The 23,496-nt window shown below is 47.9% G+C and overlaps 2 protein-coding genes across 4 annotated transcripts; both read right to left on the bottom strand.

The window, feature by feature from the left end:
• Nucleotides 1–370: 370 nt before the first annotated feature.
• On the bottom strand, nucleotides 371–13,420 carry SLC39A14 (solute carrier family 39 member 14). Of its 3 annotated transcripts, none has more exons than XM_030468636.1 (9): nucleotides 13,347–13,420; nucleotides 9,689–9,964; nucleotides 9,394–9,580; nucleotides 6,143–6,312; nucleotides 4,903–5,025; nucleotides 4,635–4,820; nucleotides 4,174–4,381; nucleotides 3,557–3,741; nucleotides 371–3,296 (listed from the first exon to the last, which is right to left on the bottom strand). In XM_030468636.1, the coding sequence occupies exons 2-9, from the start codon at nucleotides 9,947–9,949 to the stop codon at nucleotides 3,144–3,146; spliced, it is 1,473 nt and encodes a 490-aa protein (XP_030324496.1). In that variant the 5' UTR covers nucleotides 9,950–9,964; nucleotides 13,347–13,420; the 3' UTR covers nucleotides 371–3,143. The 3 variants fall into 3 exon arrangements, with proteins under 3 accessions (XP_030324496.1, XP_030324495.1, XP_030324494.1); XM_030468635.1 differs by lacking the exons at nucleotides 6,143–6,312; nucleotides 13,347–13,420 and adding exons at nucleotides 8,511–8,680; nucleotides 11,911–12,164; XM_030468634.1 differs by lacking the exon at nucleotides 13,347–13,420 and adding an exon at nucleotides 11,911–12,164.
• Nucleotides 13,421–18,436: 5,016 nt separating this feature from the next.
• LOC103526353 (piwi-like protein 2) lies at nucleotides 18,437–23,033 on the bottom strand (the record flags this gene model as incomplete). The annotated part of the gene is made up of 3 exons (XM_030468633.1): nucleotides 18,437–18,627; nucleotides 20,913–21,020; nucleotides 22,780–23,033. Coding segments are annotated over 3 exons (519 nt in total), but the record flags the coding sequence as incomplete, so codon positions are not given.
• Nucleotides 23,034–23,496: the final 463 nt, after the last annotated feature.

Genomic DNA, 23,496 nt, shown 5'->3' with positions numbered 1-23,496 from the left:
AAGGGAGAAGGAAAAGGAAAAGGGAGAAGGAAAAGGAAAAAGGGAGAGGGGAGAGGATATAATATAAAATAAATATAGTAAAATATAGTATAGTAAAATAGAAAAATATAATCTATAAATATATAAAATATTAATGTAATTAAATATAGCAAAAGGTTAAAAATCTATTCTTTTAATCAGATGAAGAAGGGCTTTTCCCCCTCAGCAGCCATTGGGGGCCGTCAGTGCCATCTTCTGTCGGGCTCCGTGCACTGCAGAGCATTGGGAATCAGGGCTGAGAACCAGGATTGCATCACCCAACCCTTCCCCTTGGAAAAATCCTCAACCAGCCTGGGATTGCTGCTTCCAGAGCACTCTCCTCACCCTCTTGTCATTACAGAATATATTTTATTTATGGAATTTTGACAAAGAACTTTACAATTCACGTGACATTAAGTTAATGTTCTTTTGTTTGTTTGTTTGTTTGTTTCGACGCCTTCTCTCTTCTGAACAACACCTGAGTTATTGAAATACTGAGATGGAACTTGGACAGGGGAAGGAAAACGTGGATGAAAAAATAAAAAGAACCCATAAAGCAGCTCAGTTTGGGTCATTTTCCCTCCTCCTCCCTCCCCCAGGTGGGTACCCAAGTCAGGGATGAGCTCTCTCCCATCCTTTGGTGGATGGAGGGTCCCTCCCTACCAGGAGCTTTGTTTCTTTGAGGGTTTTGTTTCTTTCAGCCCCTTCACCCCAAATCTCTGTGTTGCACCTTTCTCAGTGGGCAAGAAGCAAGGTTCAACTTGAAATGAGAAGATGATGGACTCAGGATCCCCTCTGAGTTCCAAGTAGCCCATTCCTGCTCCGAGGTAGCCACACATCAGCCCTGGCCCTGTTTTCCAGCTCTTGGGGACCTCCCAGGTATGGTTTGTAGTGTTCTTGCTGTCCCCCCAAGGGGCCAGGCAAGGAGATTTCCCTCCTTTCTCCTCGGAAACCCAAAGGTTTTTCCATCTCTGCTCCAGGGCCATGGTTGCCCCTTTGGAGAGCTGCCAAGTTGCTTGATGTTCTCCAGATTTTTCCTTGAGAGAGAAAAGGGCACATGTGCCCTTCAGAGGGCAGGGTTTCTCCACATCCAGTGGGCCAGAGGGGTCCCTCTCTCCAGGGAATTTCTGATGCCACTTTCCTCCTGATTGCTGGGGGAAAAAAAAAAAACCTCCAAAAAAAAAAAAAACCCAAAACCATGGGTGACACCAGGAGGTGCTGGGTGCTGCTGCTTCCAGGTGGAGGTATCAGTGACTTAGGATGACCAAGAGGCACTGCAGAGGGAATAAATCAAAGCCCATCCTCTCCTTGGAGGCATCACACACAGCAGAAAGGTCCCCGTGGTACCTCTGGGTGCTCCTGAGAAGGCTTCGTGCTCCTCCCCATGTTGATTTTCAACCTTCTGGGTGCCAAGGGGACAATGGCAAAGCCACGGGGAGCAGAGGAGCTGATCCAGGAGGGTGCTGGCAGTGCCACATCTCAGTTTGGGGACAAGGAGCCTCAGAGGAACATCAGGTGGTACCTAAGGCACCCTAGGGTGGTGCTGAGCCATTTCTCTTGTGACAGGAAGGATTAAAAAAAAAAAACAAACCCAAAAAGCTGTCCCTCTGAGCCCAGGTGACACACACACAAAGAAGGACACCTGGTGACAAGCCACCCCCAGCACCAAAGGACATCCTGAAGCCATCAGCACCATCCTCACCCCCACCCAGCACCATCCCCACCACCTGCTGAGCAGGGTGACCACAACCTCAGCCCTTTGGGGTGCAGGGGAAGGTTTGGGGGTGCAGGGAGTGGGGGTGAGGGTACCTGGAGCAACACGGGGGGGGGGCAACATTATCAATATGATAATAATTCCATTCACCTAGTGAATCTGGGGGAAGCCAGCCCAGAAGCAGAGCTGCTGAGTGCCTGCAACACCCTTCCCTGGCTACTCCTTAAGGCTGGAAAACACACAACCTGAAGAGGTTCACAGTCTTGGTTTGGATTTCTTTTTTGGTTGTTTTTTTTTCTTTTTTTTTTTCTGGTTTTTGTTTGTTTTTTTTTTTTTTAAAAAACACCCCCATCACCCCCTCTCAGCAGCATCACAAAACTGGTGTCTGCTCCCAGGTGTCAGCTTGGTCACAGTGTAGGGACTGATACCCTGCCCTGATGGAAGGAAAAGGGTTTTTTTTTCCTCCCTACCCCACCAAAATAATAATAAAATCAACCAAGCAGAGCAGAGACCTAAGGGAGAGGTCAGGGCATCCTGCCAGTTCAACCCAGACTGTGGTTTGGTGTCCTCTGCTCCCCCCAAAATGTGCTTTCAATGTAAACCCTCTTCACCCTGGCTCTTCCCAGGGCATTTTTGAGGCAGAATGGGAACAAATCCAAAGGTGGCTTCCAGAGGCTCCATCCTGAGGGCAGCTCCAGGTGATGCTCAGCCTCCTCCTCTTCCTCCCTGCTCAGGGAGCTAGCTCAGCCTGCTGGCTACTTCCAAGGAGGGTCCATCCTGGTCTGCAGATTCCAGAATGCAGGATACCACCTCCCAATGCAGGAAGGAAATGCCAGCTCCTTGTGTGACACCAGCAAGTCCCCTTCTCAGCAGTGGCACTTGGCATTTGTCCCCTGGGAGCTGAGTGGGCAGAGGCAGCTGGCGGCCAGCGCTAGCCCTGTATCCCTCCCCCCTCCCCAAACCCTTTCCTGATCCCAAAAAGAAGTCAGGAGAGCATCATCCCATGGCTCCAAGCACAAGGAAAGGAGCAACACAGCTCCTGTCTCCCAACTCCATCCTTGATATGAGGATATGAGGTTGGGAAGAGATGCTCTGGTCAGTTGGGTCGTCCAGCAAAGGGGATGAAGGTGTCCTCCTCCTTCCCTTAGCTTTAAACCAAAGTAAAGTGAAGTCTGTGGAATAGCTATAGCTTCCAAAGCAATGCCTCTTCTGTAGTGTGGTGTCAGTGCCTGCACAGGGACCATCAGATGCTTGCAGCAGAAAAACAAAACAAAAAAAAAAAAAAAAGGAATAGTTCTTTGCTCCCCCCCCAAAAAAAAAGAAAGGAAAAATTAAAAAACGGAGAAAAAGGGAAAAAAAAAAACCAAAAACAAAGGGAAAAACTGGAGCAGAGCTGTGAGTCAGGGTGGTCCTACCCAATCTGGATCTGGCCAGAGTAGGTGGTGAGCAGCACCATGATGGTGAAGCCCGTCAGCAGCCCCGCGTTCTGGATGGCAAAGGTGATGAGAGCACTGCCAGTGCCCTTCTGCTCATCCTCCCGACTGACCTCGTTCATCTCAGGGAACTGCAGAGAGGGGAAACAAAAATAAAAGAGAGGGATGGTGGGGCTGAGAGATGGGAGCAGCTCCCACCTTCTCCCTGCTTCCCACCATCCCAGGAAATATTCCCCACCCAGCACAGGGCTCGGGAGGCGAAGCAAAGCGGAGATGAACTCCAGCGTTGGGCAGCAAATGTCCTGAGAGCTCTTCCAAGCCAAACTAAAAAAATGATTCCCCCTCCCAGACAAAAATCCCAATGGTGCAGCCCTTGGAGCTCCTGATTTACCATGTCAGCCAGAGCTATGTAGAGGAACATCCCTCCAGCCAGAGCAAAGATCCAGTTGGCAGAGAAGTGGCTGCCGGCCACGATGCCGAAGGCCAAGCCCACGTAGCAGCAGCAGGCAGAGATGAAGTTGAAGAAGAGAGCTTGGCGGATGGTCATCCCAGCATTCAGCAGGATAACAAAATCCCCTGTGGGAGAAGAAGATGAGGAAGATGAGGAGGAAGGGCAGCAGCACGGGGACAGCACCGAGGTCAAGCACGGGGCTCCCTGTGCCCGCCGGCGCCGAGCGCCGACCACAGCATAAATGTGGCCATTCCAACCCAAACCTCTGCCCTCCTCCCCTCCTCCCAACCCAATGGAGGTGTTGGGTTGTTGCTTTGTGGGTTTTTTTATTTTATTTTCCCCTTCTTCAGATGTCTCCATCTAAATTTAAACCTCAGACATCATATTACCACGTTATTTTTAGAGCGGCGATTACTCAGTGCAGCTCCCAGCCTCGCCTTCCCCCTCCACCCTTATTTATTCCACCCCACGTTTGTTTTTTCCTCTTGAGACCAAAAAAAACCAACAAATTAAGGGACCACCAAGGTGGCACAGCCCTGGAGGGGGGGCTCACATACCCAGCTCGTGGGGAAACTCCTCGCAGAGGATGGCAACCGAGGTGCTGATCCCCTGGAAGACGGAGACGGTGAAGGAGGCCCCGATGGCCAAGCCATCGATGAAGTTGTGGAGGCCATCACTCAGGGTGATCATCCAGGCCAAGGTGCCAATGTCAGAGTACCGAACCTCCTTCAGCCAGTAACAGGCACTCTGAGAAGCCTGCAGGTCCTGCCAAGGCACCCCAAAACCAAAAGGTCAGCACCCAGATATCGGGGGGGGTCTCCAAGCCCTCCACCACCTAGGAGAACCCACCCTTTCCATGCATGAAATCCACCCTGAGCTGCTTTCTTTCCACCACCCGTGGAAGGTTTGGTCAGGGAGGGTTTCAAACCTCCTCTTTTCCAAAAGAAAATGGTTTTGTTAAAAAAAATGATTCTGTTGCCATGCCCCCCCCCTCCCCCTCTTGGGAGGAAGCACTCACCTGGACAGAGAGGGAGCCCACCACAACCTTCTCATCCCCAGAGGGGTTCTTGCACTCCAGCTCGTTGGTTCTGGGTGGGATCATATGGTCCAGGTCCCCATTCTGCAGCTTCTCAGTGACTCCCTCATCCTGGTCCTTTTTGGATGGCAGAGCCTCAGGGCCATAGTGGCTGTGGCCGTGGTGATGCTGCAGGACAGGGGGCACCCATGGGTGTCAGCCACCTCAGCCACCTTTACCCACCCCAGCAGCCCCCTTTGCTCAGCCTCACCTGGTCCTTCTGCTTCAGGAGCATCTTCAAGACTTTCTCAGTGAAGAAGAAGAGGTAGAAGCCCCCAAACACCACAGCTGACTTGGAAACATAATAATCTTCCTGAGGGTTGAAGCCAAATGCCTGCAGGGAAAAGGAGACAGGAGAGGGGACTGAGGAAGCATCTCCAGCAATGTCCTTCAGATGCCTTCACCCTGGCTCTGGGACACAGCTTCAGCTTTGGGGCAAATCTTCAGCTTTGGGACAAACCTGCAGCTTTGGGATAAACTTTCAGCTCTAAGACAAACTTGCAGCTTTGGACAAAACCTTCAGCTCTGGGGCAAAACTTCATCTCTTGGGACAAATCTTCACTTCTAAGACAAACCTTCAGCTCTGGGACAAACGTTGAGCTTTGGGACAAAACTTCAGCTCTAGGACAAACCTTCAGCTTTGGACAGAACCTTCAGCTCTGGGCTAAACCTTCAGCTCTTGGGACAAATGTTCAGCTCTGGGACAAAACTTCATGTCTTGGGACAAATCTTCACCTCTAGGACAAACCTTCAGCTCTGGGACAAACAATAAGCTTTGGATAAAAACCTTCAGCTTTGGATAAAAACCTTCAGCTCTAGGACAAACCTTCAGCTTTGGACAGAACCTTCAGCTCTGGGACAAAACTTCATCTCTTGGGACAAATCTTCACCTTTGGGATAAACCTTCAGCTCTGGGATAAACTTTCAGCTCTGGGACAAACCTTCAGCTTTGGGACAACCCTTCAGCTCTGGGACAAACCTTCAGCTCTGGGACAACCCTTCAGCTCTGGGACAAACCTTCAGCTCTGGACCACCTCTGTGCCTTCTGCCCTCTCTCTAAGCAGCAGCTGCTTTGGGGGATAATTCAAAAAACCCTTTTAATCTCCTTTTGTCCCCCAAGGCAGTGGTTCCACCACCCCACAGTGGTGAAAACCAGACTGAGAAAACCTCTGCCCAAATCCAACCTTCCTGCAGGGCTCGGGAAAACAACCAACCAAGCTTCCTCCACTCCAAGCATCCCGAGGTATCCCTGGAGCATTTCCTTTCCAACCAAAGGGATGGAACCCCAAGCTCCTGAGTGATTCCAACTTCCATACCTCTCTCCAGGCTCCCTTCCAACGCCGCCTTCCCCTTTTTTCCAGCCAAAACAAACCAAAAAAACACAAACCAACAAGAAAACAGCCCCCAAGAGACAGAGAGAAAAAGGACGGAGCCGCCGGTCCTCACCCTACCTCGGGAATGAGCTGGAAGAGGGCGTTGGAGTAGAGAGTTCCAATCGCCAGAGCTATGAAGTAGAGGAGCAGTCTCTTGTAAAAGGTCTTCTTCATGAAGGGCACCACGCTGGCTCCCACCAGGGAGCAGAGGGAGATGACAGTGACACAGAGGAAACCGTAACCCCAAACTGGGGGTTGGGTGTTTGGGGTGTGTGTGTGTGTGTGTGCCAAAGCCACCCCGAGGGGAAAAGGGTTGTGGAGGGAAAGCCAAAATAAATAAATAAAAAAGGAGATCAACGTGGGGAAAGAGGGGAAGGGATCCCCAGGGAAAGGAAAGAGAGAGGAGGGAGGGGAGAGAGAAATGGACATTGATTAGTGATTGCTCCTTCATCCGGCGTTGGCTCAAGAGGGGGGGAACCTGGTGCTGAGTGGCTCTGGAAAGAGGAATTTGGGAAGGGTGGGAGGGAAAACCCCCCTGAAACCAACCAGGAGAAAACCATGGAAGTTTGGAGCTGAGTTTTCAGAGCTTTGGGGACATTGGGTGGCTGTCCCAGTGCCACAGAGCACCCAGGTTGTGTGTCCCCCCCTCTCCTGAGCAGCCCAGACGCTCCACCCTGGGGTCCCCATCCTGGGATGCTCTGGCTGCTGGCCAGGGTGGAGCGTGGCCACAGAATTCCTGAGATCAGGCAATTCAGGTGTTTGGTTTGTACCTTCAGCAAATAAAAATAAAATAAAAAAAAACCACCAAACCCACAGTCCTGGAGTTGAAAAAAAGAAAAGAAAAGAAAAGAAATCATCCTTGCACCCAAAGGAACCCCAGTGTAGTGATGGTGCTGGGAGCTCCCTGCTGGAAAATGTGGATTTTTTTTTTATTTATTTTATTTTAAATCAAGAGTTTGGATCCAGCTCAGCAGCCCCTGGGTTTCCAGAATGTCCAATGTGTGGCTGGATTTGTTCAACTCCAGAACTGTGCAATTACAGGACAATTAATTTGGAATCTCTTGGCCCCATCAGAGCACCAGGAAACCTCAGAGCTTGTGGGAACATCATCCAGGGAAGGGAAAAGAGAGGGGAAAAACAATAAATAAAAAGGGGAAGGGGCAATTAAAATATTATTATAATATATATATAATATATGCTTATATTTTTATATATAAATATAGAAAAGAGACAATTAAAATATTATCAAATAGATAAAATATGTTTATATATTATATATAAATATATAAAGGGGCAATTATAATAGATATAAAATATATGTTTATATATTATATATAAAAATATAAAAGGGGCAATTAAAATATTATGTTTTTATATTACATATAAAATAGGGGCAATTAAAATATTAATATATATGTTTATATTAGATATATAAAAATAAAAAGGAGGAATTAAAATATAAAATATGTTTTATATTCCATATAAAAATATAGAAGAGGTGGCAGTTAAAATATAATATATATAATAGAGAGGTATGTGGTTTATATTACATATAAAGGTATGTAAAAGGGGCAATTAAAATATATTTAAAATGTATAAATATAGAAAATATTTAAATATTTAAAAAATATAAATATATAAATATATTAAATATATTAAATATATAAATATATTAAATATATAAATATATAAATATATAAATATATAAATATATAAATATATTAAATATATAAATATATAAATATATAAATATATAAAGTATATAAATATATAAAGTATATAAATATATAAATATATAAAGCATATAAATATATAAATATATTAAATATATTAAATATATAAATATATAAAATATATAAAATATATAAAATATATAAATGTATAATAATAATAAATATTAAGATTATTTTAATAAGTCTATTAAAGGGGGTAGTTAAAATATACTGTATTAAATATATAAATATATAGTATATAAACATATAAAATATATAAATATATAAAATAGATAAATGTATAATTAATAAGCATGAAAATCAATTCAATAAAAATAAATGGGACAATTATAATATTATATTATAAAATATATATAAAATATATTAATAAACTAGGGAAATATAGATAAATATATATTATAACAATATTTTAACAAATATAAAAATTATTTTAATCAATCTATTTATAAAAAGGGAGGAACAATCACAACCATTCATGAAGAAAGCTCTGGATCAAGCTCATCCTCCTCTCTCTTCCCACCCCTTGACTTCCCACATCCCAGGAATCCCTTCCAAACCCAGGAGTGTCGCATCCAGCGGGCAGAACCTGAGAACCTGAGTTCTTCCTGGTGCTGGGAAAGGGGTGGCAGGGGAAAAAAAAAACCCTAGGGATGCCCTGAAGCTCGGGATGGAGGCGGAAAAGGTGCCTGGAGAGAGGCAGAGGAATTTTCTACCTCTGGGATGAGCTGGAAGAGCGCGTTAGAGAGCAGCGTGCCGATGGAGAGGGCGATGAAAAACGTGAGGACCCGGCTGAAAAAAGGCTTCCTGGTACAGGCTACAACGAAGATTCCGAGCAGGGAGGCCAAGTTAATCATGGATACACTGAGAAAACCAAAGCCCCACACTGTGGAATGAGAAAAAAAATTAAAAAAAAAAAAAAATAAAAAAACTCAAAGCAGAGCCAAACCGAGGCTCTCGGGATCCGCTCGGGGGTTTTGCAGGGAAAAGCAGAGGGGATTGGTGGAGTCTCCAGGTGGAAAAAGAACCAAAAAAAAATGGTGGGTTTGGGGGAAAGGGGGTGCCAGGATTTTCTCTGTCGTTGGGTTGGGCTTCAGCTGGGACAAATCGGTGGATTTGGGTTGGAAGGGATCCTAAAGCTCAACCCCTGCCATAGGCACGGACACTTCCCACTAAATCAGCTCCTTAAAAACATCCAGGGATGGATGGGGCTTCCTCCCGGGGTGTCCCCACCCTCGTGGTAAAAAACTTCTTGTTTTTTTTCTTTTTTTTGCAGGTGGGAAAAGCCACAGGATGACTTGGAAAAGTTTTTTCCTCAGCCAGCCACGTGGTGTGGGAAAAACTCAGGGCAGCTGCTCCAGCACCTCGAGCATCCTCACGGGATGCAGGGAAGATCCCTAAAGGTCAGCAGCTCCAATGTCACCCCCCGGCATCACCCACACCAGCACCCTGGCTGCAGGGGACAAAGCCACAGCACAGGGAAAACCTCCTCCTGGAATGGGAATCAGCTATCCCCAGGTTTTGGGATGCCTTGTCTTCCCGAGCTCAGTTCCCAGGGTTTTTCACCCCCACCACTCCCATCTTGGTTTTCCTGCTTACCTTCTGCTGAGCTGGGTCTGCTTTCCTCAGTCTGCTCATTTTCCTCATTTTCCAAGTTTTCAGAGGCACAGGCTCTGGATTCCAGCTGCTGCAGGATGGTGGGGCAAAATTCCTTGAATTCCCTGCTCCCCAGGGCAGATCCCTCGCTCAGGTTGTGGATGGTGAAAAGCTCCAAGGAGCTGAAACACTTTGGGGTGGAAAAAAAATAAATGAAACAAAAAAAAAAAAGGACAGGAAAATGACTCTTATCTGCAGAGAGAGGTTCTGGGGGGGTTCTGTAGAGCCCCTGCCTCACCTGGGAGAGATTCCTTCTTTTCTGGGATTCCTGGGAGATGTTGGAATGTCCCACCCCAACATCCAAACGATTCAGCAGAGCTTTCAGCTGCTTCAGGCTGAGGGTTTCACTCTCCCCATAACGCTGGAGGAGATCCTGCAGGAAGGAGGAAGCTGAGAGGGATGATCCCAAGGTGTCCCTGCCCCCCAGGATCCCCGGGAATGGGAGCAGGGAGAGCAGGAGGAGCAGGCAGCAGCCCCGGGGGGCTTCACTGGGGATCATGGTGCTTCAGGGATGCTGGAAGAGAAAAAACAAACTGGGATTAGCTTGGAATTGGCAGGATTGGAAAGGACCTTAAAGAGCAGCCAGGTCCCAACTCCCCCAAGATCTGAGCCTCATCCAACCTGATCTGAAAAATTCCAGGGATGGATGAGGCTTCAGCATCCCCAGCAGCTCCAACCACCACTCACCCACCCCACAGATCCATCGAGACAGTGGATTCCTTCCTAAAAAAATATATTTATTTCTCCCCTGATTTCTTCCCCACCCACCCTAAAAAATAAAAATAAGAATAAAAAAAGATTCCTTCCCCTGGTCGGGGGGGGGGGTCACACCAGTCCTGAGAGCACCCAGACCCCAGGATGGGGGGGGACTCAACATCTTTTCAGGAGCAACACAAGACCCCCAGCACCCCCTCCCCAAGCACCTTGGGATTCCTGGGGAAGAACAGAGGGATCCAAATCCATCCCCCCCCAACCCCCTGCTACATGAAGACCCCCTTAGGTCCCCTCTGTGCCACCAGGGCTGGGGACATTTGCCCCTTTTGGGGCCAGCAGGCTGGGGTTTGGAGGACAAAGCAGCCCAGGGGCCAGAGGTGGCCTTTTCCTGGGGTTATATTTTAACTGGGATAATGACACCGATCCGGGTCCCTTCCCAGCCTCGGCTGTGAATGCTTTTATTGTATTTACCCAGGTTCAGTCCTTGCCCTCTCTGCTCCTTTCATCCCAGCTGGGAAATCAATAAAAGTGGGGTAGGAACTGGGGTTCACACCCCCACCCTCCTAGCACACCTGGGGTGCAAAGCAATGGGGTTTGGGGGAAAAAAAAACACAAAAGAGGCCAAGCAGAACCTGCACGTCCCCCATGGGCAAGCTGGATGGAAAACTGGGAATTCCCAAGCAGGAAAGAATTCACCCTCCCCAGAGCTGCCTCATTCCCAGGTTTGGGATACACACACACACACATTCCTGGGTTTTCCTTCTCAGGGTTTGTACCCCTAAAGGATGGTTCCAGCCCCCCCCAAAAAAAAAATCCAGGGCTGGGACCACGCTCAGCCTCAGTTTCCAGATTTCAGGCTCCTCCAAAAGCAAACCCAAGACATTTTTGATGTGCAGCCAAATGATTGTTCTGAAAATAACCTTGAGCTGCCTTGGGGAGAGGCACCCTGCTGCACCCTCCCTGCAGGACCCCTGTCCCCCAAATCCCAGGACCCCATCCCCTTTTTTCTCCAGAACCCTCACATTCCAGCAGGTTTTACAAGCTTCCCACCACTTTGCCAGCTTTGTTTGGAGCTTTGAGCCTCCTCCTGCCAGGGCTTAGCTGGGATGCTTTAGTTTAACCCCTCTCTTCCCAAAACAAGGAAAGGAGAGGGGGTGGTACCGGGGTTGGGGGGACCTGGGGGATCCCCCATCCCGAATCCCACCCTTCCCAATCCCACCTCTTCCACCCCAGCTTGCCACATGGGACATCTGGGTGGCCAGTGACTCCTCCAAGGTACACAGGTGCTGGCACCCAGCCCAGGGTGGCAAAGGCCTGGGATGGGGACACAGTGGCTGCTTTTTCCCCTCTCAGTTCCACACCAGTGCTCCCAGTATACCACTCCTCCCCCTGCCCGGATGACACCGAGTGACCCCGTGCCGAGGCACCCAGCTGCCAAAAAGAGAGGGTTTCACCCCAAACTGGGCACACCCAGGGCTCGAAAACCAAAACTTTGGCTGCCAGAAGAAAAGGCAGGAGAGGTTTTGTGGGCAGAGCTGCAAAAATAAAAAAGCCCCAAACGAGTTGGAAGAGAAAGGGGATGAAGGAACGAGGACAACTTTGGGGTGGGGGGGTCCCCAGGGCGAGCCAGATGGGTGCCAGACACATCCCCCAGCAATCCCTCGTGGGGTTTCTCCATTTTCCCCCCCAGAAAAGCAAAGACCCCCCCCTCATTTTCCAACCCCAACCCCTCCTGCCTTCTGCTACCTTCAAGGACGTCCTTGTCACCATCCAAGGGACGTTTCGGGGTCCCGGGGGATGCGTCAGGGTCCCGGGGGATGCGTCTGAGAACCCGAGGGATGTGTCAGGGAACCCGAGGGATGTCAGGGAACCCGAGGGATGTGTCAGGGAACCCAGGGCCCCGCGGTTCTGGTTCAGCCCAGTAGCCTGCCCTACTTTTATCACCGCCGGGGCAGAGGGAACAAAACCTCCGTCACGGGGAGGGGATGCCCGGGAGGGGACGTGCCCGGGAGCGATGCCCGACGGTGACGAGGAGGAGCTGCCAGGCAAACCCCCCCTCCCCTTCCCTTCCTTCTCCCATTCCCATCTCCCTCCTGGGGGGGTTTCAGCTCTCTGGGATCACCCAATTCCAGTTAAACCCCAGTCCCCCCCCTCCCCTGTTCCCGTCTTTCTCCCTGCCAGGGGGAAGGTGACGTCGGGAACAAAAAGCAGCGGCCAAGCTCAGCCTGACCCCGGCCACGTCAGCCCCGTGCCAGCCGCTTCCCGAAATCCCACAAAGCTGGAAAAAGGGGGAGGGGAAAGGGTCCTTGTACCCCCCCCCATCCTGCCCACAGCGGTTTTGCTTCCAGCGATCCCGATATTGCTCCGGAGCAGAATCCGGATCACGGGTTCGGCAGCCCCAGGGGGGTGGGGGTGGGGATGGGGGGTCCACACGGATCCCTGGCTCCCCCGGGATGTTCCCCCGTGGTTTTCTCATCCCTTTATCTCCCCCCAGGGCCCCCCCCCAGTCCTGCCCCACTCTCCCCATACCGGACCGGACCTGCCCTATCCCAGCATCGGCTCCCGAACCCCCAGCCGGACCTGAACCCCAGCCCCACAGCTCACACCCATGGGGCCGGACCCCACAGCTCGGTCCATCGCATCAGAACCGGGTCCATCGCCCCACAACCGAGTCCATCGCCCCAAAACTGGATCCATCGCACCAGAACCGGCTCCACCGCACCAGAAGCCGGTCCATCACCCCACAATCGGGTCCATCGCCCCAAAACTGGGTCCATCACCCCACACCCGGGTCCATCGCACCAGAACTGGGTCCATCGCACCAGAAGCCGGTCCATCGCCCAACAACCGGGTCCTCTGCCCCACAACCGGGTCCATCGCACCAGAACCGGGTCCATCACCCCACAACCACATCGTCCTCCCCAAGCCGACCTTCACCCTCACCCGCTCCCAGACCCCACGGGTGACTCCCAGACGAGCCCCACAGTCACCCCCACCCCCTCTGACCGAACCGGGACCCCAAACCCGGTTCCTACGCCCGCTCCCTGCATCCTCTCCTCCATCCCCGGCTTCGGGGCCGCCCCCGCTGCCTCCCCCGCCGCTTTCCCGGGGGGCTCCATCCCCACAGGCGCTTCCCTTTCCTTCCCATTCCCATTCCCTGGCCCGGCCGGGCCCGGCCCTACCTCCCGGTACCGCTCCCGGTCCCGCTCCGGGTCCGCTCCAGGTCCCGCTCCCCGCACGGGGCGCAAGCGCGGCCGGAGGCACGGGGAGCGTTCCCATTGGCTGACGGGCAGAGCAGAGCGCTCCCATTGGCTGACGGGCACTGTGGAGCGCTCCTATTGGTCAGCGGCACAGCAGATCCCGCCCCTTGGAACCGCCCACTTCAGCGCCGGGCATGGGGGAGAGCGGGGGGGGGGGGGGGAAACGGGACCCCCCGAACCCCCCCGAACCCGAACCCCCCCGAACCCCCTCGGAGGGGACAGCGCAGCCCATGGAGCCCCCCAAACCCTCCGACCCCCCCCCCACTCGCTCCTTGGGGGTTCATGTTACTGCAGAGCCCCCCCCCGCCGGCATTTTTGGGGGGTCCTGAGCACCCCCAGACCCCCCCCCCAATTCAGTGCCCCCCCCCCGGGTACCTGGGGAACCCCCCAGACCCCCCTGAGCATCCCGCAGGGGTGGGGGGCACTGCAGTGACACCCCCCCCAGTACCCCTTGGGGATGTGGGGCACCCCTGAGACCCCCCCCAGAACCCCTAGGACCCCCTCAGCACCCCCAACTCCCCCCCAGGGCCCCCTGGGGTCGTGGGGCACCCCTGGGACACCCCCCCAGCACCCCTGTACCCCCTCCCTCAGTACTCCTGAGACCCCCCCAGCACCCCTTGGGGTCGTGGGGCACCCCTGGGACTCCCCCCCCAGCACCCCTGAGACCACACCAGCATCCTTTGGGGTCATGGGGCACCCCTAGGACCCCCCCCCAGTACCCCTGGGACCCCCCCCCAGCACCCCCAAACACCCCCCCAGCACCCCTTGGGGTCATGGGGCACCCCTGAGACCCCCCCAGCACCCTTTGGGGTCGTGGGGCACCCCTAGGACCCCCCCTAGCACCCTTGAGACCCCCCCCAGCACCCCCAAACCCCCCTCCTCAGCACCCCCTGGGGTTGTGGGGCACCCCTGAGACCCCCCCCCAGTACTCCTGAGACCCCCCCCAGCACCCCCAAACCACCCCCAGAACCCCCTGGGGTCGTGGGGCACCCCTGAGACCCCCCCCCAGTATCCCTGAGACACAACCCCCAGCACCCCCTGGGGTCGTGGGGCACCCCTGGGCCCCCCCCCAGCACCCCTGTACCCCCTCCCCCAGTACTCCTGAGACCCCCCCCAGCACCCCTTGGGGTCGTGGGGCACCCCTGAGACCCCCCCCCAGTATCCCTGAGACCCTCCCCACTACCCCTGAGACCCCCCCCAGCACCCCCAACTCCCCCCCAGGGCCCCTTGGGGTCATGGGGCACCCCTGGGATCCCCCCCAGCACCCCTGAGACCCCCCCCAGCACCCCTCAGATCTCCCCCAGTACCCCTGGGACCCCCCAGAACCTCTGAGACCCCCCCCAGCACCCCTAAACCCCCCTCCCCTAGAAAAAGGGGCACCGAGCAGCCCCCTCCCCATCCCCCTCAGTCCCCTTTTTTGGGGGCACAAACCCCCCCTCCCCAGAACCCCCAAATTCCAAGCCCAACCCCAAAGCTGCCAAAGTCCAATGGGACCCCCCCAAAAATCATAGAATCATAGAATTAGTCGGGTTGGAAGGGACCTCAGAGATCATCAAGTCCAACCCTTGACCCACCGGAGCAGTTGCTAGACCATGGCACTGAGTGCCACATCCAGTCTGTTTTTAAATGTCTCCAGGGACGGAGAATCTACCACCTCACCGGGCAGTCCATTCCATAGCCTGATCACCCTCTCCGTGAAGAAATTCTTTCTAATATCTAACCTAAACCTCCCCTGGCACAACTTAAGACTGTGTCCTCTTGTCTTGTTGAAGGTCGTCTGTGAAAAGAGTCCAGTTCCCACCTGGCTACAGCCTCCTTTCAGGGAGTTGTAGACAGCAATGAGGTCTCCCCTGAGCCTCCTCTTCTTCAGGCTGAACAGCCCCAGCTCTCTCAGCCTCTCCTCATAGGGCCTGTGCTCGAGTCCCTTCACCAGCCTGGTTGCCTCCTTTGGACCTGTTCCAGGACCTTGATATCCTTCCTGATATCAAGGCTGATATCAGCTCAGCCCCTGAGCTGAAGGGCCCAGAACTGGACACAGGACTCAAGCTGTGGCCTCCTCACCAGGGGCAGAATCCCCTCCCTGGACCTCTTGGCCACACTCTTCCTCATCCAGGATGCCCTTGGGATTCTTGGCCACACTGCTGGCTCATGGTCACCTTCCTGTCACCCCAAACTCCCAGGTCCCTTTCTGCCACTCTGGAGCTCCCCATGGGGTTGCTGTGGCCAAAATTCAGGACCTGGCACTTGGAATGTTGAACCTGGCTCCAACCTCCTTTCAGGGAGTTGCAGAGAGTGATGAGGTCTCCCCTGAGCCTCCTCTTCTCCAGCCTCAACACCCCCAGCTCCCTCAGCCCTTCCTCACAGCAATTCTGCTGGATCCCTTCACAGCCTCCTTGCTCTTCTCTGCACCTGCTCCAGCACCTCAAGCTCCTTCCTGAACTTCCTGAGCTGAGGGGCCCAGAACTGGACCCAGGACTCAAGCTGTGGCCTCCCCAGAGCTGAGCACAGGGGCAGAATCCCTTCCCTGGACCTGCTGGCCACGCTCTTCCTGAGCCAGCCCAGGATGCCCTTGGCCTTCTTGGCCACCTGGGCACACTGCTGCCTCCTCTTCAGCTTCCTGGCAATCCCAGCTCCCTTTCTGCCACTCTGTGCCCAGCCTGGAGCTCCCCATGGGGTTGTTGTGGCCAAAGTGCAGGACCCGGCACTTGGAATGTTGAACCTCATCCCCTTGGGATCATCCCAACTCTCCAGTCTGTCCAGGTCCCTCTGCAGAGCCCACCATAAATAATAAAATAAAATAATAATAATAATAATAAAATAAACCCCCCAAAACCTCTTCACCCACCCCCAACATCACCAGGGAGCAGCTGCCAGCAACACTTTTATTGAAGTGAACAAAACCCTACAGTTTTAACCCAAAAATAATTTAAATATTCAACAGTTTTTTAATGAAAATAGAAAAGGGGGAAGGGGGGGGGGAATCTTATTGTACCCCCAGTGTTGGTTTTGGGGTAAAAAAGGAGGGATTTGGGTTTTTTTTTCTTGTAAGTCAGAGGTTTGTAAAGAAATTCCTAAAAGAGCTGAAAAACCCCAAGTTGGAGTTGAAAAAAGTGAATTAAAAGAGAAAGAGGAAGCTGAAAATGAGGAATATTTCAGGGGTTTTGGGAAAAAAGGGAAAAAAAGTGTTTTTTCACCCAAAAAAATTATTAAGTAGCAGCAAGGGATTAAAAAAAGGGGAAAAAAGGGAAATAAAATGCCCCAAATCTTTGGGGTTTGTGTCCAGCATCTGGGAAGGAGCTTGGAGGGGTTTGGGGTTTCCTTTACTGGGAGGACTGGAAACCAGTGGGGTTTTGGGGTTCATGGAAGAAAAAACCCCAGAGAATTATTTAAACTAGCAAAGAAAATATTAATTATTAGTATTAATAATAATCGATATTAATTGGTTGTTGTTAATGGATTAAATATTATTATGAATGAAAATAAAAATAAATAGGGTTTTTGACTCAGGGTTTCACCTCCATGGAAGAAAAAACCCCAGAGAATCATTTAAACTGCCAAAGAAAAATATTAATTATTAATATTAATAATAATCGATATTTATTGATTATTATTAATGAATTAAAGATTATTATGAATGAAAATAAAAATAAATGGGATTTTTGACTCAGGGTTTCACCTCCATGGAAGAAAAAACCCCAGAGAATCCTTTAAACTACCAAAGAAAAATATTATTAATATTAATAATAATCTATATTAGTTGATTATTATTAATGAATAATAATATTAATGAATTAAATGAATATTATTATTAATGAAAATAAAGAAAAAAAAGGGATTTTTGACTCAGGATTTCACCTCCATGGAAAGAAAAACCCCAGAGAATCCTTTAAACTGCCAAAGAAAAATATTAATTATTAGTATTAATAATAATCGATATTAATTGGTTGTTGTTAATGGATTAAATGAATATTATTATGAATGAAAATAAAAATAAATGGGATTTTTGACTCAGGGTTTCACCTCCATGGAAAAGAAAACCCCAGAGGATCCTTTAAACCACCCCAAGAAAAATATTAATTATTAATATTAATAATAATCAATATGAGTTGATTATTATTAGTGACTAATATTAATGAATTAAATGATTATTGTGAATGAAAATAAAAAAAAAGGGGTTTTTGACTCAGGATTTCACCTCCATGGAAGAAAAAACCCCAGAGAATCCTTTAAACTACCCCAAGAACAATATTAATTATTAATATTAATAATAATCAATATTAATTGATTATTATTAATGAATTAAATGAATATTACTATTAATGAAAATAAAAATAAATGGGACTTTTGACTCAGGATTTCATCTCCATGGAAAAGAAAACCCCAGAGAATCCTTTAAACTGCCAAAGAAAAATATTATTAATATTAATAATAATAATCAATATTAGTTGATTATCATTAATGATTAATAATAATGAATTAAATTAATATTATTATTAATGAAAATAAAAATAAATGGGATTTTTGACTCAGGGTTTCACCTCCATGGAAAGAAAAAACCCAGAGAATCATTTAAACCACCCCAAGAAAAATATTATTAATATTAATAATAATAATCAATATTAGTTGATTATCATTAATGAATAATAAGATTAATGAATTAAATGAATATTAGTATTAATGAAAATAAAAATAAATGGGATTTTTGACTCAGGATTTCACCTCCATGGAAAAGAAAACCCCAGAGAATCCTTTAAACCACCCCAAGAAAAATATTAATTCTTAATATTAATAACAATCAATATTAATTGATTATTATTAATGAATTAAATATTATAATTAATGAAAATAAAAATAAATGGGATTTATGACTCAGGATTTCACCTCCATGGAAGAAAAAGACCCCAAGAATCCTTTAAACCCCCCCAAGAAAAACATCAATTAATTGAAATAAAGAAAAACCCCAAACCCTCCTTAAAGTCCCTGAGGAAGGGCAGAGCCTGGATCCCAAAAACCTCCTTTTTCAGCCCATTTTGAGGCCCTGGGGGGTCAGAGGAAGAAGAGTTTGTCAGCCAGGTGTGGGCTGGGCTCGTGGTGCAGGATCTGCCCCGTGAGGAACGCCAACTTGTGAGCGTATTTGCACGGCGCTGGCACACGGACGGTGCCCGGCCAGTTCCAGTAGAGGTGACAGAGCTTGAAGGTGAGTCTGGGGAGAGAGGGGAGAGGAGGTGAGGGGGGGAAAAGGGGGGAATGGGGGAAAAATGGGAAAAAACTGAAATAAAATGGAAAAAAGGAAAAAGGGGGAAAAGGGGGAAATGGGGAAAAATGGGAAGAAATGGGAAAAAACTGAAATAAAATGGAAAAAAGGAAAAAGGAGAAAAGGGGGAAATGGGGGGGAAATGGGGGGGAATGGGGAAATGGGGAAATGGGGGAAAAGGGGAAAATGGGGAAAATGGGGGAAATGGGGGGAAAATGGAAATGGGGGGAAAGGGGGAAAGGGGGGAAAGGGGGGAAAGGGGGGAAAGGGGAGAAAGGGGGGAATGGGGGGAGTGGGGGGAGTGGGGGGAGTGGGGGGAGTGGGGGAAAGGGGGGAAAAGGGGGAAATGGGAAGAAATGGGAAGAACTGGGAAGAAATGGGAAGAAATGGGAAAAATGGGAAAAAAAGGGAAGAAATGGGAAAAAACTGAAATAAAAAGGAAAAAAGGAAAAAGGGGAAAAGAGGGAAAAGGGGGAAATGGGGGAAAAGGGGGAAAAGGGAAATGGGGAAAAAATAGAAATAAAATGGAAAAAAAAGGGAAGAAATGGGAAAAAACTGAAATGAAATGGAAAAAAGGAAAAAGGGGGAAAAGGGGGGAATGGGGGGAATGGGGGAAAAAAGGGAAGAAATGGGAAAAAATGGGAAAAAACTGGAAAAAGGCCAGTTCCAGTAGAGGTGACAGAGCTTGAAGGTGAGTCTGGGGAGAGAGGGGAGAGGAGGTGAGGGGGGGGAGATGGGGGGAATGGGGGGAAAAGGGGGAAAAAGGGAAGAAATGGGAAAAAACTGAAATAAAATGGAAAAAAGGAAAAAGGGGGAAAAGGGGGAAATGGGGGGGAAATGGGGGAAAAATGGGAAGAAATGGGAAAAAAAGGGAAGAAATGGGAAAAAATGGGAAAAAATGGGAAAAAATGGGAAAAAAATGGGAAAAATGGGAAAAAATGGGAAAAAGGAAAAAGGGGGAAAAGGGGGAAATGGGGAAAAATGGGAAGAAATGGGAAAAAACTGAAATAAAATGGAAAAAAGGAAAAAGGAGAAAAGGGGGAAATGGGGGAATGGGGGGAAATGGGGGAAAAATGGGAAGAAATGGGAAGAAATGGGAAAAACTGGAAAAAAGGAAAAAGGGGGAAAAGGGGGAAAAGGGGGAAATGGGGAAAAGGGGGAAAAGGGGGAAAAAAGGAAAGAAATGGGAAAAAACTGAAATAAAATGGAAAAAAGGAAAAAGGGGGGAAAGGGGGGAATGGGGGAATGGGGGAGATGGGGGAGATGGGGGAATGGGGGAAAAAATGGAAATAAAATGGAAAAAAGGAAAAATGGGAAAAGGGGGAAAAGGGGGAAAAGGGGGGAAAAGGGGGGAAAAGGGGGAAAAGGGAAATGGGGGAAAAAATGGAAATAAAATGGAAAAAAAAGGGAAGAAATGGGAAAAAACTGAAATGAAAAGGAAAAAAGGAAAAAGGGGGAAAAGGGGGAAATGGGGGAAAGGGGGGAGAGGGGGGAAAGGGGGGAGAGGGGGAATGGGGGGAAAATGGGAAGAAATGGGAAAAAACTGAAATAAAATGGAAAAAAGGAAAAAGGGGGAAAAGGGGGAAAGGGGGGAATGAGGGGAAAGGGGGAAAAGGGGGAAAAAAGGAAAGAAATGGGAAAAAATAAAATAAAATGGAAAAAAGGAAAAAGGGGGAAAGGGGGGGAATGGGGGGAATGGGGAAATGGGGGAAAAAAGGGAAGAAATGGGAAAAAACTGAAATAAAATGGAAAAAGGGGGAAAAGGGGGGAAAGGGGTAAAGGGGGGAAAGGGGGGAAAGGGGGGAAAGGGGGGAAAGGGGGAAGGGGGGAAGGGGGGGAAGGGGGGGAAGGGGGGGAAGGGGGGAAAAATGGGAAGAAATGGGAAAAAACTGAAAAGGAAAAAAGGAAAAAAGGAATAAAGGAAAAAAGAGGAAAATGGAGAAAATAGAGAAAAAATGGAAAAAAAGGAAAAAATAGAGAAAATGGAAAAAAGGAAAAAACAGGAAAAAATGGGGAAAAAAGGGGAAAAAAGGAAAAGCACTGAAATAAAATTAAAAAATGGGAAAAAAAGGGAAAAAATGGACATAAAATGAAAAAAAAAGGCAAACCCTGGAAAAGTCCTGCTGCCCCCTTCCCCCCTTCCCTGTCACAGACCCCAGCAGCCCAGAGCTCTCCCTGCCAGCTCCAGGTTTGGGTTTTTTTTTCCCCAAAAAGCCCTGATTTGGGGTCGGTACCTCTGGAGGTGCTCGGTGCTGATGCTGGCGGTGTTCAGCACACAGATGTACCGCGTGGGGACGCTGCAGCCCTGCCTGGAGACGTGGGCCAGGAGGAAGAAGTCCTGCCTGGGGGGGACAGGAGCTCAGCAGACACCCAGAAAGGGCTTTTGCCACCCCAAATTTATTTTTTTCCACCCCAAATATTTTTTTTTTCCACCCCAGAATTTTTTTTGTACCCCAGAAATTTTTTTTTCACCCCAAATATTTTTTTTCACCCCAAATTTTGTTTTTTTCACCCCAAATTTATTTTTTTTCACCCCAAAATTTTTTTTTGCACCCCAGAATTTTTTTTTTCACCCCAAATTTATTTTTTTTCCACCCCAGAATTTTTTTCCACCCCAAAATATTTTTTTTTCACCCCAAAATTTTTTTTCCACCCCAGATTTTGTTTTTTTCCACCCCAGAATTTTTTTTTGTACCCCAAATTTATTTTTTTTCACCCCAAATTTATTTTTTTCCACCCCAAATATTTTTTTTTCACCCCAGAAATCTTCTTTCCACCCTGAATATTTTTTTTTGCACCCCAGAAATTACTTTTTCCACTCCAAATCTTTATTTCTGCACCCCAAAAATTTTTTTTTCACCCCAAATATTTTTTTTCACCCCAAATTTTGTTTTTTCCACCCCAAATTTATTTTTTTTTCACCCCCAAAATTTTTTTTTTGCACCCCAAAATATTTTTTTTCACCCCAAATTTTTTTTTCCACCCCAGAAATCTTCTTTGCACCCTGAATTATTTTTTTTGCACCCCAGAAATTACTTTTTGCACTCCAAATCTTTATTTCTGCACCCCAAAATATTTTTTTCACCCCAAATTTATTTTTTTCCACCCCAAATATTTTTTTTTCCACCCCAAATATTTTTTTTCCCACCCCAGAATTTTTTTTGCACCCTGAATTATTTTTTGGCACCCCAGAAATTACTTTTTGCACTCCAAATCTTTATTTCTGCACCCCACAATTTTTTTTTTCACCCCAAATATTTTTTTTTCACCTCAGAATTTTTTTTTCCACCCTGGATTTTTTTTTCCTTTGCAACCAATTTTTTTTTTGCACCCCAGAATTTTTTTTTTTCTTTTTTCTTTTTTTTCCCTTTTTTTCCTTTCACCCTCTTTCTTTTCCTTTTTTCTTTTTTCTTTTTTTTTCTTTTTTTTCCTCTTTTATTTTCTTTTCCTTCTTCCTTTTTTCCTTTTTCTCTTTTTTCCCCTTTTTTCTTTTTTTCCCTTTTTTCTTTTTCTTCCTTTTTTTTTCCTTTTCCTCTTTTTTCCTCTTTTTTTCCCTCCTTTTTCTTTTTTTCCTTTTTTATCTTTTCTTTTTTTTTTCCCATTTTTCCCCTATTTCCCAAATTTTTCCTTTTCCCTATTTTCCTTTTTCCCCTTTTTCCTTTTTTTTCCCTTTTCCCCCCTTTTTCCCCTTTTCCCCTTTTTTTTCCTCTTTTTTTTTCTTCTTTCCTTTTTTTCCTCTTTTTTCTCTTTTCTTTTTTTCCCTTTTTTCTTTTTTTTCCCTTTTTTCCTCTTTTTCCTTTTCCCTTTTTCCTTTTTTTTCTTCTTTTTCTCTTTTTTCTTTTTTCCTTTTTCCCTCTTTTTTCTTTTCTTCCCTTTCTTTTTTTTTTTCTTCTTTTTTTCATTTTCCTTTTTTTCCCTGTTTTTCCTTTCCCCCTCTTTTTCCTTTTCCCCTATTTCCCTTTTTCCCCCTTTCTTTTTCCTTTTCCCCTTTTTCCCTATTTCCCTTTTTTCCCCTTTCTTTTTCCTTTTTCCCTATTTCCCTTTTTTTCCCCCTTTTTTTTCCCTTTTCACCCCACCTTTCCCCCCCCTGCTTTCACTCACCACTCAGAGCTGGTGACTGTGTGGTCAATGACTGTTCCTGGGGGGGGGGAGCTGAGCTGTTCTGCTGCCAGGGTGTAGAAGTTGGTGCTCATTTGTTTCTGCACCACCACCACCACCATGCTGGGCTGGTAATTCTCAAAGGTCCCAAAACACTTCTGCATCTGGGGGATCTCATACTTGAGCACAGTGTCCAGCTGGCTGTCAGAAACCCCATCCCTGTACACCACAATCTTCCTGGGCAAATCGTGGTTCATCTGGAAGAAAAAAAAATGGGAAAAAACCAATAAAATGCTCATTAGGAAAAAAAAAAAATGAGAATTCAACTGTGAATTTAACTCAGAAATCCCCCCCCTCAGCCCCAGTAAAATGGGGATATATAAAAAGGAGATTTTTTTTTCCCTGGGAGGGTGGTGGGGCACTGGAAGAGGTTGTCCAAGGGAAGTGTGGCTGCTCCATCCTTGGAAGCTCAGGATGGAGCTGGGGGGAGGTGGCCCCAGGGCAGGGGGTGGCACTGGGTGAGTTTTAATTGCCAAAGGATTTAATAGCCAATAACCAAAGGATTTAATAGCCAAAGGAACCAAAGGATTTAATATCCAATAACCAAAGAATTTGGAGCCAAAGGATTTAGTATCCAAAAGAGCCAAAGGATTTTATATCAAAAGGATTTAATATCCAACAGCCAATGGATTTAACATCCAATAACCAAAGGATTTAATA

The sequence above is a fragment of the Calypte anna genome, unplaced genomic scaffold, assembly GCF_003957555.1.
Source record: "Calypte anna isolate BGI_N300 unplaced genomic scaffold, bCalAnn1_v1.p scaffold_193_arrow_ctg1, whole genome shotgun sequence".
In the NCBI taxonomy this organism is placed as follows: domain Eukaryota; kingdom Metazoa; phylum Chordata; class Aves; order Apodiformes; family Trochilidae; genus Calypte; species Calypte anna.
Note: the sequence above shows the minus strand (reverse complement) of the source record. Positions and strands in the feature narration are given on the sequence as shown.

Bases quoted from the DNA above. Each gene is read 5' to 3' on its own strand.
- SLC39A14 (XM_030468636.1), bottom strand. From the start codon at position 9,949: ATGATCCCCAGTGAAGCCCCCCGGGGCTGCTGCCTGCTCCTCCTGCTC. The intron at 4,821-4,902 runs GTGAGGCTGAGC...CCTGTCCTGCAG, and splicing joins TCCTGAAGCAGAAGGACCAG to CATCACCACGGCCACAGCCA. The intron at 4,382-4,634 runs GTGAGTGCTTCC...GTGCCTTGGCAG, and splicing joins TGGGCTCCCTCTCTGTCCAG to GACCTGCAGGCTTCTCAGAG.